The sequence below is a fragment of the Oryza glaberrima genome, chromosome 8 (genome assembly GCF_000147395.1).
Source record: "Oryza glaberrima chromosome 8, OglaRS2, whole genome shotgun sequence".
NCBI lineage: Eukaryota > Viridiplantae > Streptophyta > Magnoliopsida > Poales > Poaceae > Oryza > Oryza glaberrima.
Window position 1 is genome coordinate 15,878,702 of NC_068333.1, and position 12,146 is coordinate 15,890,847.

At 44.5% G+C, this 12,146-nt stretch overlaps 2 protein-coding genes across 2 annotated transcripts; one reads left to right on the forward strand and one right to left on the reverse strand.

The window, feature by feature from the left end:
- The first annotated feature begins 3,865 nt into the window (after window positions 1–3,865).
- On the forward strand, window positions 3,866–5,393 carry LOC127782831 (transcription factor WRKY19-like). The gene is made up of 2 exons (XM_052310104.1): window positions 3,866–4,345; window positions 4,440–5,393. The coding sequence occupies exons 1-2, from the start codon at window positions 4,026–4,028 to the stop codon at window positions 5,077–5,079; spliced, it is 960 nt and encodes a 319-aa protein (XP_052166064.1). The 5' UTR covers window positions 3,866–4,025; the 3' UTR covers window positions 5,080–5,393.
- A 164-nt stretch (window positions 5,394–5,557) lies between these two features.
- LOC127782833 (cytochrome B5-like protein) lies at window positions 5,558–7,877 on the reverse strand. Its single transcript, XM_052310105.1, has 6 exons — window positions 7,665–7,877; window positions 7,412–7,513; window positions 7,293–7,330; window positions 6,927–7,004; window positions 6,728–6,819; window positions 5,558–5,976 (listed from the first exon to the last, which is right to left on the reverse strand). The coding sequence occupies exons 2-6, from the start codon at window positions 7,491–7,493 to the stop codon at window positions 5,907–5,909; spliced, it is 360 nt and encodes a 119-aa protein (XP_052166065.1). The 5' UTR covers window positions 7,494–7,513; window positions 7,665–7,877; the 3' UTR covers window positions 5,558–5,906.
- Window positions 7,878–12,146: the final 4,269 nt, after the last annotated feature.

The window sequence follows — 12,146 nt, forward strand, 5'->3', positions numbered from 1 at the left end:
ATAAAACTAAGCCGCTTTAGGATGGATTTAGACTTAACCACCTGCTTTTCCTTGCCTTTACGACTGCTCGATGAGACAAACCGTGTCAGCAACAACCTAAAAACGGTGTAATTAATTAATAACCGTGTGGGTTAGAAAAGAATCGTAATAATAGAATGGTTCTGCACGTTATTTATGTAGCCCTGGCCTTTTTCTTACTACTATTTTTGCCAACAGTCATTCTTATCTAGGTGAGAGATCTCCATTTATGAAATGTCAACATGAACTTGCTATTAGTAGGGTTGTTTCAAGAAAAGATAAACATAGCGTATTTACCACTTCTCCAAAAGGGGTAATATATATGTTGCGTTTACACAAGTATCATATACAACTTTAGAACGTATACATTTTAAGAATGGATAATATACTAAGAGTAGCATCCATAAAAAAGACATCCGAATTCTCAGTATTGTTTACAACCTTAATACTACTACCTTTCCTTCGTACTAAAATATAAGGTGTTACTCCCTATATTTATAAATATAAGGTATTACGACACTTTGATTTATCAAAATTGGGATCCCAAGGTGAGCAAAAGTTTAGCAATATGATTAGCCATTAGCAGCAACTTTTTAGCTTTTTTTTAACTCCCCACCTTCCCCTATTCCAAAAGAGAGAGAGAAAACATGTATTTTTTGCGGTTTATCGATCTAATGTGCCAATCCAATCATATCCTCTCTTCATCTAGTATTATTTTGCCTACCATTGCTTAATTTCTACTAAAAAGTATCTAACCCCTTGTATTTATGGATGAAGGGAGTATAGGTGTTAAGGTCCTTAATTAATAGTTACCCACTTTCACTAAAAATAACCAATTACACTAATACCTTTCCTGATCTCTTTGGGGCAGCCCAGATACATTATATCTAAAGAGAAATATTATTTCCGCGTTTGTGAACAAGTGTTCTTACAACAGTGACCCAAATTAAAAATACAAACATGGAATAAAAATACTGCATATATCAAACATGGAACAAAAATACAAATGCATATCAAAGCTGGGTGTAGGGAGACACAACCTAATATGAACAAAAGTACAAAACGAAATTAAAAAGATAAGTTATAAACTAAGACCAGCCTAACCTAAGCGCTCAACAAACCAAACTGTCCAAGACAAAAACACATAACACCCAGCTTAGCCTAATAACAACATCATTGGACTGGACTTATACTGTTTATGTCACCTACCGATCGATTAATCAAATTGTGTGCCCTACACGTTGACCCAGAGATTAACTGTGCCTTAACTTGACCAGGACACAATTTTTTTAAAACAAAATTAAATTAAAACAAGAACTGAAAAGGCTTTCAGGGCAGAGAGGAAGTGTTGAATCAGTCAGCAGCCTTTGGCAATTTGGACTTTCTAATCTCACTTGCATCCATCCATCTAATGGTTTAGCTAGTAGTAGTGGCATTGTAAGACCGTGGACTGGTCCAAGATTCTCATAGTTTTGGTGCTACTACTACCAGTTATTATTAGTTCATCCCGTTAGCGGGTCGGTTCCTCGTCATCGATGACCAAACCCGGTAAGCTAATTCAAATGGTCAAACAACATCAAGGACAGGAGAGTAAGGTTAATTAAGGGTGTACCACATGTTTGAAAGATGATAGGAACTTTTCCGAGCTTGAGTTGTACTATTTGGCAGTTGTGATGTATTGATCTTTAGGACTTGGAAATGTCACTGTTGATCATGTCTGTGGTGAGGTTACTAGCTGAAGTATTTGCAACACTCTTTTGAACCATTCAAGAACAATTATGTTCTACGGTACATCCGTTCCAAAATTGTAACATTCTGGTCCAATTAAAATGAGGTATGTATGACCCATGATATATGTGTACGCATGTTTAGTATCAACTTAGTAGTTTAGCAAGAGTGGAACTAACTTATATGTAAGGGCTTGTCCCTTCAACCATATCACTGCCGTGTTGACCTTTTTACACAAAACGATGATAAAAGTATAAGTGTGGTATGCCTGTTGGATGAGCTGGCTACGCGGTTCTGGAGAGAGGGCTGTTACAAAAATATAGCAACCGAGAACACCGAAGTATTAAGATGTATGTGTCTCATCCGGTTTTAGATTGTTATATTTTGTAAGAGATGTAGTAACCAACAAAGAGAGATTTTATCAATTTGCTTTTTGAAAAGGGCAAAGGCTTTGCCTCTTGTATTACTAGTAATTGAGAAGAGAACAAAAGACAGAATTTCAAATTATTACGTCCATCTAGCTGAACAATCAACCAGAGTTTGCTAAGCATGAACGGCACAACGCGGTGGATAAAAGTACTTTTGGAGCCATGTAGGGTTGAAGAAACAAAGACGCAGGCAATTGTTACTTTTCTATCATTTCTAACCCTGTCAACTTTTAGTTGTACTTGTTGAGGGCAATGAACAAAACACCCAAATACCACTATACGTTGATAAAAAGTAATTGTGAACATAAAAGGCGACCCTCGCAAACAATGCGAATAGATGCACCAAAACTTATCTTTTGTTTTTTGCCAAAGGGACACAATTTTTTTTACCAAAATTAGGTAAAGCTGGAATTTTTGTCAAATCAATAATTCTTCATTTTGGTACTTTTACCTAGGTTTTGACATAACTCCATGAAAAATGTTTTGGAATTAACAACATTTTGGTTAATTAGTAATTTGCCACAGAACCATTGTACTATGAGCCATAATAAATAAAATGATACTCCGTCCCGCTAAAATATTTTGTTTTATTAAAATAAGCTGAACAACAATTACTGTACTATATTACTAGTATATAATTTATGTAACATAAAATTGATGTTATTTGATTCGTATTCAAAAGTATTTACTTATGTTTTTTTCTCACATAAATGCTTTGGAAGATAGGGCTTCATGTTTGTCTTCGTTGGGTTAAGCCGTGGTCTAGCTGAACCCAACTCTATCTTGCCAAAATTTTGATAAACGACCAATTTTAAAAACTATATTAAAAATAGAGCATGGTTAAAACTTATTTTAGAAATGGACGTAGATCTCAACGCTAGACTAAGATAGTGTTGTGATCGAACATGTCAGCACCGGTTTTTCTGGTGCTGAACCCATGCTAGCGTGGCACAACAGACGAGCTAGCGACCTGACGTGGCACGAGGTAGGTGCCAGGATCTTGGTGCTTACCCTCTCTGTCCCAAAAAAAAAATCCTAGCCACGAACCTGGACATATGCGTGTCCAGGTTCGTAGCTAGGGTTTGTTTTTTTAGACAGAGTAGTACTATCCAACATTAACTTCAATCCCTTTTACGCTCCATGTGTTGGGGCCAGCCCTACCGCCCAACTCCTTTCTTTTTCCTCTCCGCTCTACCAAGCGACTTCTCACTACCACCTCTCTCCTCTACTCCCCTAATATATTCAGAACTACAAAAATCAAAGGAATTTTCTGGGGATTTCTCATAAGGTCGATTTGCAACGTAATCGCTTCCAAGTCCTCTTTTTTTATATAATTCTTTATCCATGGAGTTAAGATTTAGAATCGGTAATATGGTCAAAATCTTGGGTTTTAATTTTGCAAGGCAATTTGGTGTTTATATGTGGTTAAAGTTCCAATTTCTTCTAGTAGTCAAGATATGGAAATTGATTTGTAATCAAATTTCCCCCCAGATATCAGCACTTGGCAGTGGGCAAATACCGGTATACTTTTGGTTGATCCGACCCGACCCGATATGGCATCGGCCAATCAAATCCCAGTCTTAACCATCCCCATCAGTCAAACTAATCCCCTTCTCTTCTCTTCTCCTCACTTCACTTGAAATTCCTCATCTTCTTCCTCCTACGCGCTTCCTCCCCCGCTCTATAAGAAGGCTCGCCTCGAGCTCACCTCTCACCACTCTCCCTCTCCTTCCTCCTCCTCCTCGTCGCAAACACCTGGCGCGAGCGATTCTTGGCTTCCCAATTTTGCGACGGCGATCGATCTTTGGGTTTTCTTGGTGTTCGATCGATCAGAGCAGCTGAGGCGAGGCAATGGAAGGCGTTGTTGACGGGAGCGGTGCGCAGCTGGTGGTGGCGGAGCTGGTGCGCGTGCAGGGGCTGCTCCGGCAGCTCGAGGCCCACCTGAGCGCGCCGTGCTCCGTCGAGCTCTGCCGCGGCCTCGCCGCGCAGATCGTCGCGCTCACGGACAGGTCCATCGGCATCGCCACCCGGTCCTTCTCCTCCGCCTCCGGCGGCGGCGCGCATTTCGCGGACACGGCGCCGCCGATGCCGGCGCTGACGTCGTGCACGCCCAGCCCGCTCAGCGACGGCTCCGACCACCAGCCGTTCCGGACCACCAACGCCAAGAAGAGGTGAGCATCGCCACCAAGAACAGAGCATCGAACAGAGTGTTTGTTTGATTGGTGGTTGGCTGATCGAATTGTGGGTTGGATTGGTGTATGGCAGGAAGACGACGGCGAGGTGGACGAGCCAGGTGAGGGTGAGCGCGGCGGGCGGCGCGGAGGGGCCAGCCGACGACGGGCACAGCTGGAGGAAGTACGGGCAGAAGGACATCCTGGGCGCCAAGCACCCGCGCGGCTACTACCGCTGCACCCACCGCAACACGCAGGGATGCACCGCCACCAAGCAGGTCCAGCGCACCGACGACGACGCCTCCCTCTTCGACGTCGTCTACCACGGCGAGCACACCTGCCGCCCGGGCGGCGCCAGCGCCGCCGCCGCCAAGAGGCCGCACGCGCAGACGCTGCTGCAGAGCCTCAGCGCCAGCCTCACCGTGAACACGGACACCAACACGCCGCTGACGCCGGAGAACCGCGCGACGGCGCCGCCGCTGCAGCAGCAGCAGCAGCAGCAGAGCGTGTCGGCGTCGCCCGTGGCGTCGGACTCGTACGGCCTGGGCGGCGCCGGGTACGGGGACTGGCGCTGCTGCGACGGCGACCTGCAGGAGGTCGTGTCGGCGCTCGCCACCGTGACGTCGGCCCCCGACCACGCCGCCATGGACGCCGCCGACTTCATGAGCTACTGCTTCGACTTCGACCCGGCGGTGTACGGCGGCATCGTCGGCACGCCGAGCTTCTTCCTATGAGGAAGAAAAGCCATAGCAGAGCAGAGCAGAGGCCCTGTCCATCCATGGTGGCAGGAGGGAAGAAGAGGAAAGCTTAAGCTTTGCTCTTCAAGGCTTGAGCTTCTTCTTCCTAAGTAAGATCAGTGCAGGTGTAAGCAGTAATTTAGCTTAGGATATCTCTTGTTTCTATTCTTTCTTTAATTTCCTTTTGTTTCTCCCAACTCTCTCTCATGGAGTTTGGATTTTGCTGGTTTCTGTCAAGCAAAAGAGAGGAAAATAAGAAGATTTTGTTACTACTGTTCTGATGAATCCAAAAGTGAGATTTGTTTGGAGAATGATTCACTTTTTTGGGGAGAAAAGGTTCAACCTTTCTGTTATCCATCTTGCCAATTAGTGGATGGATGAGAGAGACAGCCTAGGCATGAAACTGTAGGGACAGCAATTCATATCTTGACATAAGTGGCAAGTTGGACCAAATCATAGTTCAAACATATGCCAGTACAGTGAGATCACCTAACTCTGGTGTTTATGCTTTCAGAAATCATCATCATCCAAACAAAAGGGAGTGTCTCGGAATTTGGAATCAACGACGAGGAAGAACATGTTCCGAAATACATTCATAGGACAGCTCCTGATCAGAATGATGTCTACAAATTGCCAGCTGAAAAAAAAAATGAAATTACATCCGGAAGCTTAGGGCAGCTTTTAGATCATAATCGCTAAAAATGTTTTTGCCCTGTCATCTGCGTCCCAACGCCTGGGATTGCAAGACTTGAACTTGAATAATCTACACTCTCGAAATTCGATTTCAATGAGAGAATCGTGGATGCAATACAAAATCCCTCCAATCATGAGTGGTTCAACTCGCCGATGCAGAAATCTTCAATGATCTCAAAGACTCTGAAGCCATGTTGAGGGCTGCAGGTTCAGAGGTAAGAATGTCAATAAACAGATTGAAAAGGGCAGAAAGTAGCAGAAAAATGAAGATATTAGTAGAACAAGTACATGTATATGCTATTTGCATTAAAAAAAATGGCGTAGTATATGAAAGGCGAGATATATGGTCCACCAATATCATTATTTCAGTTTGTGTCACAACTTGCTGTTTAGAGGAGATAGGCCATGTCCAAATCAATATTCTTTGGAAACTTTGGATTTGTAAAAGGAAGCTTACTGCAATATTCAAACAACCTTGAGCCAGCCTGATTCAGTTTACATCACATTTACTTTAGCTTAAGGCAGTAGAATTTACAGCAAGTAAGCCAGAGATGTTTCTGTGTACTTCCTAATGATATTGGCATTTTCTCTGGTATGGGCAGTAAATAAGCCTCAAACAAACCAGCAAATTATTTGCATCTAACATGAGCAAACATTATAAGCACAATAGAAAATTATCAACATATAAGGAAGTGATCATTGCTGTTGTAGGAGTAAATCTGAAATCATCACTGTCAGTTAATTGTTTCATTATATTTACTTCAGATAAAACTATTCAACACCATAAAACCCTTGGCACTGACAGATGAACAGAGGACACAAGGCTGTTCAAGTCCTATATGAATCCCCTCACTCACAAAATTACAAATTTCCTATATGAATCAACAGATGGCAGTATGGCACTGACAGCACATGCTACAGAGAATAGTAGAGGAGACACAGAGTTACCAACCCAAAAAATCCTTCTGTCGAATCACCACCAGCATTGTTTAGGATGGCATCTCCCCCTGGATGTTCCTCCACATAAGAGGTGACATCATAAACCTGGTTCAACACAACAATTTAATAAGACCCCAAGAACTGATGTTTGTTACTTCTGTCTACAGGGAATTGTAAAGTGAAGAAACGGCATGCTGTTGCACTTGTATAACCTTATCCTTGATGATGACCCAGCAATCCGTCCTTGTGTTGTGTGCTGAGATCTCTTCTTTTGTATAGCTCCTAAATGTCTGGATGCAGAAAGACAATACACGCAAATATGACGAGCGTGTGACACAATTCATACAACAACTCATCATGTGAATATTCACACATTCCAAGTTTTGTAACATACTACAAATCTTACAGTGTATTTTTTTTTCAGATAAAAGAAGAAAAAAACTTTGCCGTTCAAAAAAATGGCCTACTCTACTCGTTAAAAAGAGGAGTTGGTTGCAGCGCTTTGTACTAATTTTATGTAGATGGTGCAACGGATAAGCACTAACTAGTGACCATATGAAAGATGAAGAGCAGCTTACCACTGATTTGGCATTTGAACTGGCTTCCTTCGCTTTACCTGCGACGAAAGAAATTGGATTAAGGTCATACTTTCCGCAAAAACGATTTCATAAACTGAGCTGATGCAAGATTGTACTACCTTTGTTACGGGATTTCGGTAGTACAAATAGAGCTCCAAGAACCAGAAGAACGACAAGCGAGAGAATGACAATAATCTCCATCCCGATCCTCCGCGCTTACACTGAACTTGTTAGAGACAAATACATTAGGGTGGTCGAATGGGGCTAACGATGGAGTAAGCAAGCCTGGATCCAAATCCGAGTCACACGTTCGTGCGAGATGGAAAAGAATTCGATCGAGGGTTTAGGGGGATCTGGTCTGTGTGTCCTCACCGATCTCTGGTTGCTCGCCGGATTCACCAAGCAGGGTTAGCTGCGGGGATATTCAGCGACAGCCTGCCGGCTGGGATCTGGGTGCGCGTGGACGACCGGCGGGGGCACGACGGCGGCGCCAGCGAGGGGCGGCGAGAGTGGGGACTGGGGAGGGCTACGGTTTGGATCAGGAAGAGGGGAAAGAGGAGGTGAGGCAGTGGTTGCATGGGCCCACCAGTCAGCCCAATGGGCTTAGTTATCATTTTGGGCACCGAAAAAGTACACTGCAGGTCCCTCAACTTGTAATTGAGTTACAAAATCGTCCCCTAACCACAAAACCAGATATCCGACGCCGCTTAACTAATCAAAACCGGTCACAATAGATCCTTCGGTGGTTTTGATCCAGTTTCTTCCTACGTGGCGGCTGAGTCAACGTGAGTCCCACGTGGGCCCCACAAGTCAAGGTCCATGTCATCTCTCTCTCGATTCCTATCTCACTCGCTACAGGGCGGCAGGCGAGCGCACGCGGCCGCCGGGGGGCGCGAAGAGCGCCCCCGCCGCAGTGTCGAAGTTGGGCGCGGAGACGACGAGGTAGGCCGCGACGGTGAGGTGGGCGGCGGCGACGGCGAGGGTGGGGATGGGAATAGCGGGGGATGGGGAGGGGAGCGAGTCGAGGGCGGCGGGGGAGACCGGGTCGGCGGCGGAGGAGGCGAGGGGTGGCGGGGGTGGCGCAGTGGCCGGCTTGGAGCGGCCGTTTACGTGGCGCCGGAGGAGGAGGCGGGAGAGAAGGCCTACCTGGTGGCGCATGGTCGCTGTCGCCGGAGTCACCGCCGGTTGGGAGAGCAGCTTGTAGTGGTGGTAGAGGTTTACGCGAAGGGGTCGAGCTTGTAGCGGCGGAACTCGGGGAAGCGGGAGCGGATGGCGATGGCGACGTCCTCGGCGGAGGAGGCGGAGAGGCCGGCGTCGGTGATGAGGCGGCGGAGCTGGGACTCGAAGTAGGGGGAGTGGGACCGGGCGAAGCCGCCGTGGCGCGCGCGCTTCCCCATGCCGGAGACCGGGTCGGCGGCAAGACGGCGGAGGAGGCGAGGACTAGCTAAACCTTTCCCGGCCGCTCTCCGCGCCATCGCCCGCTGTGCCCACCGCTCGCCCGGTCCTCCGGCAGGCCGTTGAGGCGGCGGAGCTGGGAAAATAATTGATATTATATTGATATACTTCAGAATTGCTATCATCAATAATTGTAAGCTAGCACAACGATATATGAATTGCAAACATATATGCTGAAATCAGTTTAGATGGTTAAATCATACGGCTTATCAGTAAAAATGGACAGAGTAAACTGAAATGGATAATTATCAGTAGTGTACAGAGTAAACTTATCTAGTGTACAGGGAACCACAGAAGAATATATACAATCCATGGCAATCAGAACAGCATAACAAATAAATTTAATGAAAAGCAAATAGCTAATTCAAACAGCTGACCATCATAAAGAAAATTACAGGCTTGTAGCCTTTACAAAAGGTATATATTACTCCCGAATCATAAGTTGAGATTTCATCAACCTGAATAGGAACCGAAGAATATAAAAAAAATCAAGAAATACCAAAATATGGTGCGTATTTATGTATAAGTGGAAGAGAGAAAGAGAGTGATGTAAAGCCTGATGGTGGTGTACCGTGCTGAAGCGATGGAACTAACTGTTGGACTTGGAAAACTGAAGCCAATGAAGCAAATATAAAATGGGCATTGGACTAACAAACCAACGAATTCGGGGTTATGGCTGGAGTGGAATCCAATAGGTTCTCCGATCAGTGGTGCTATGCTCATTCCGTATTACAAACTCAAGATCCATTGTTTCTACAATATGAAGCCGCCCTTATCTCAAGTTGGCCATCATGATCCTGATGGTAGTAGGCTGTCAGCTTGCCATCCTTCAGCAGCAACACACATAAGATTAAATTCTCTGAGATCCGAGTGGCTTAGTGGCGAGGGATAGAAGATACGAGTATGACGGGGCAGGCGTAGATATACTACGTTAATAAGAAGGGGAATCGATATGGGCAGAAGAAGGAGAGGTGGCATAATTGCACGGCGGCAGAGGCGTAGGGCAGAATTTGCCCGGCAGATGACGCTCCGATGCTTCACCTGGCACTGCAATAGGCCTAGATGGGCCAAACAAACTGTGAAAAGCTAACTCGGCTGGATAGTAAGGTGTGTATTCATCCAACGGTCAGGGAAAAACATGAGATTAGATCGAACAGCTTAAAAGCATTGATGACGTGGATTAACATGGAGCAAGTTTTATAGGAGTAAATGCTCTAGTGGGTACCAACTATATAGGAAGAAGGGATTCCTAAAAGATCGCTGGAATCGGTAGGGGCAATTTATACCCACCCCATGATGTCATGTGATCGTTACTCACATAATTGAACTAGAAAAGTGCCTAGAAGTTCTGGGCAGAAACTTAGCACCTGGCAAGAAAATAGCTACTTGAAAGTTCCGGCCAAAACGACAGGAAGTTCAGAGCAGGCTTTACTGTTGTCACTTGAGCCCATATAAGTGTCGTGCAAAAATGTCTCATCTAATAATATGGACTTTGAGCACTTTAGATCAACATGGGCAACTGACTGGTACCCCTTGATAGTACAACTTCCCTAAACACAAAAGCAAAATATAAACTAATAATTTACATGGAGCTGTGAGTTCTCTAGTCGTTTTGCATTATTTTCGTAGGGGTCTCCATGCACAACTAAACACATTGGGACTAATTATCTATACTCAACTTGATGAACTCATTAGTCTTTTAACCATTTTATCATTAATCAACCAAAGTCCACTTAGAGGGCTAGATGTACTTGAAAGTGTCAATTAGGCCTAGAGGGGGGTGAATAGGCTAATTCAAAAATTCAATTAAAAGCGGAAGCAGTAATTTTCGGATATTTCCGAAATTTTCGGATATATCCGAAAATTTTCGGAGTCAGCACAAATAGCAAAGTAAATCCTAGATCTAGTTGCCTACAACAAGAATATGCTAGCACAAACAGCAACTAGACCTATAGCGGCTCAAACAAGCAAAGCTAGTGGAGAGGGAGGAAGTAAAGTCACCAAAGATGAAGCTCACGAAGTTGTTCCCGAAGTTCGAATCCTTAAGGGGATTCTACTCTCCGTTGAGGAGCTCACTAAGAGCAGGGTCTTAGCTAACCCTTTCCTCAAGAGGTTGCACTAAGCACTCCTCCTTCCACTAAGGGTATCTCTTCCTTTTCGGAGGTGAGATTCGACCTTCACAAACTTCTCCCGGCCAACCACAAGTAGATCGGTGGCTCGGGAGCGACACCTAGCCGCCTAGGAGTCCTCAACCTCCAAGAGTAACAAATGAAGCAAAGAACTCCCGGAGATGATGCAAGTGCTCACAAATCTTCACGAAGTCAACAACAAGCACTCACACAAACTCGAATCCACAACTCTCACACACGCACCAAATCCAAATCGAACACGGGTGAGAGGGGAAACAAGAAACCAAGGCTCAAAAGTGCTAGAGAGAGAGAGCAAGCCAACGGCACAAATGATTGGAATGGAACCAGCAGCCCTCACAAGTGAGGGGAGGGGGCTATTTATAGCCACAGCCCAAATTCTGCCCGTTATGCACAATAATTGAGATTTTCGAATATTCCGAAAGATTTTCAGACAAGTCCGAAAATTCCAGCTCAGCACCAATAGCAAAGTCAACGAAATATTTTTCGGACATTCCGAAAATTTTTCGGATAAGTCCGAAAATTTCCAGCACCAAAACATCGTTCTGTGGATGTTTTCGGAAAAGTCCGAAAATCACTTTCGGACAAGTCTGAAAATACACAGAAGCGATTTTTGCCTTTGCTGAAGTTTTTCGGAAACTCCGAAAATCAATTTCGGAAAAGTCCGAAAATAAACAGAACCACATTTGCCTTCACAGTCATTTTCGGAAAGTTCGAAAATGTCTTTCGGACATATCCGAAAATTTCCAGAAACGAAAATTGGTTCTGTGCATTTTCGGAAAGTTCGAAAATGACTTTCGGAAAACTCCGAAAATTTCCAGAACACATCAAACTAAGGAGAAACACTTTTAAAACTTGATTTTGAGCACTTTGATCACTCCTCATATGTCAATGCATCATCCCTCTTAATAGTGCGGCATTCCTATTGACTCAAATGAAAAGAAAAGTTACAATATACCATTTGCTCCTTTGCCGCATCACATCACATCAACGTATTTGGTGGGATATGCATTACGGTAACTCATTGAGGACATAACAACCTTCACATTTGCTTAAATAAAAATGTTAGTCCTCTCTAATCGCATTGTAATTAATCACCAAAATCATTAGGGGCCTAGATGCACTTTCAATCTCCCCCTTTTTGGTGATTGATGACAATACGATTAGAACACAAGAGAGAATAAATATAATTTGAGGTTTTTGGTGCAAAGGTTTAGTGAAAGCTCCCCCTAAGAGTGTGCATAAAAGCAAG

What these genes read in the sequence shown, in the direction of transcription:
- LOC127782833 (XM_052310105.1), bottom strand. Translation starts at nt 7,493, where the DNA reads ATGGAGATTATTGTCATTCTCTCGCTTGTCGTTCTTCTGGTTCTTGGA. An exon ending in ACCGAAATCCCGTAACAAAG is followed by an intron (nt 7,331 to 7,411) that starts GTAGTACAATCT and finishes CTTTCGTCGCAG; the next exon opens with GTAAAGCGAAGGAAGCCAGT. An exon ending in TCGACAGAAGGATTTTTTGG is followed by an intron (nt 5,977 to 6,727) that starts GTTGGTAACTCT and finishes CTGAACCTGCAG; the next exon opens with CCCTCAACATGGCTTCAGAG.
- LOC127782831 (XM_052310104.1), top strand. Translation starts at nt 4,026, where the DNA reads ATGGAAGGCGTTGTTGACGGGAGCGGTGCGCAGCTGGTGGTGGCGGAG. An exon ending in ACCACCAACGCCAAGAAGAG is followed by an intron (nt 4,346 to 4,439) that starts GTGAGCATCGCC and finishes GGTGTATGGCAG; the next exon opens with GAAGACGACGGCGAGGTGGA.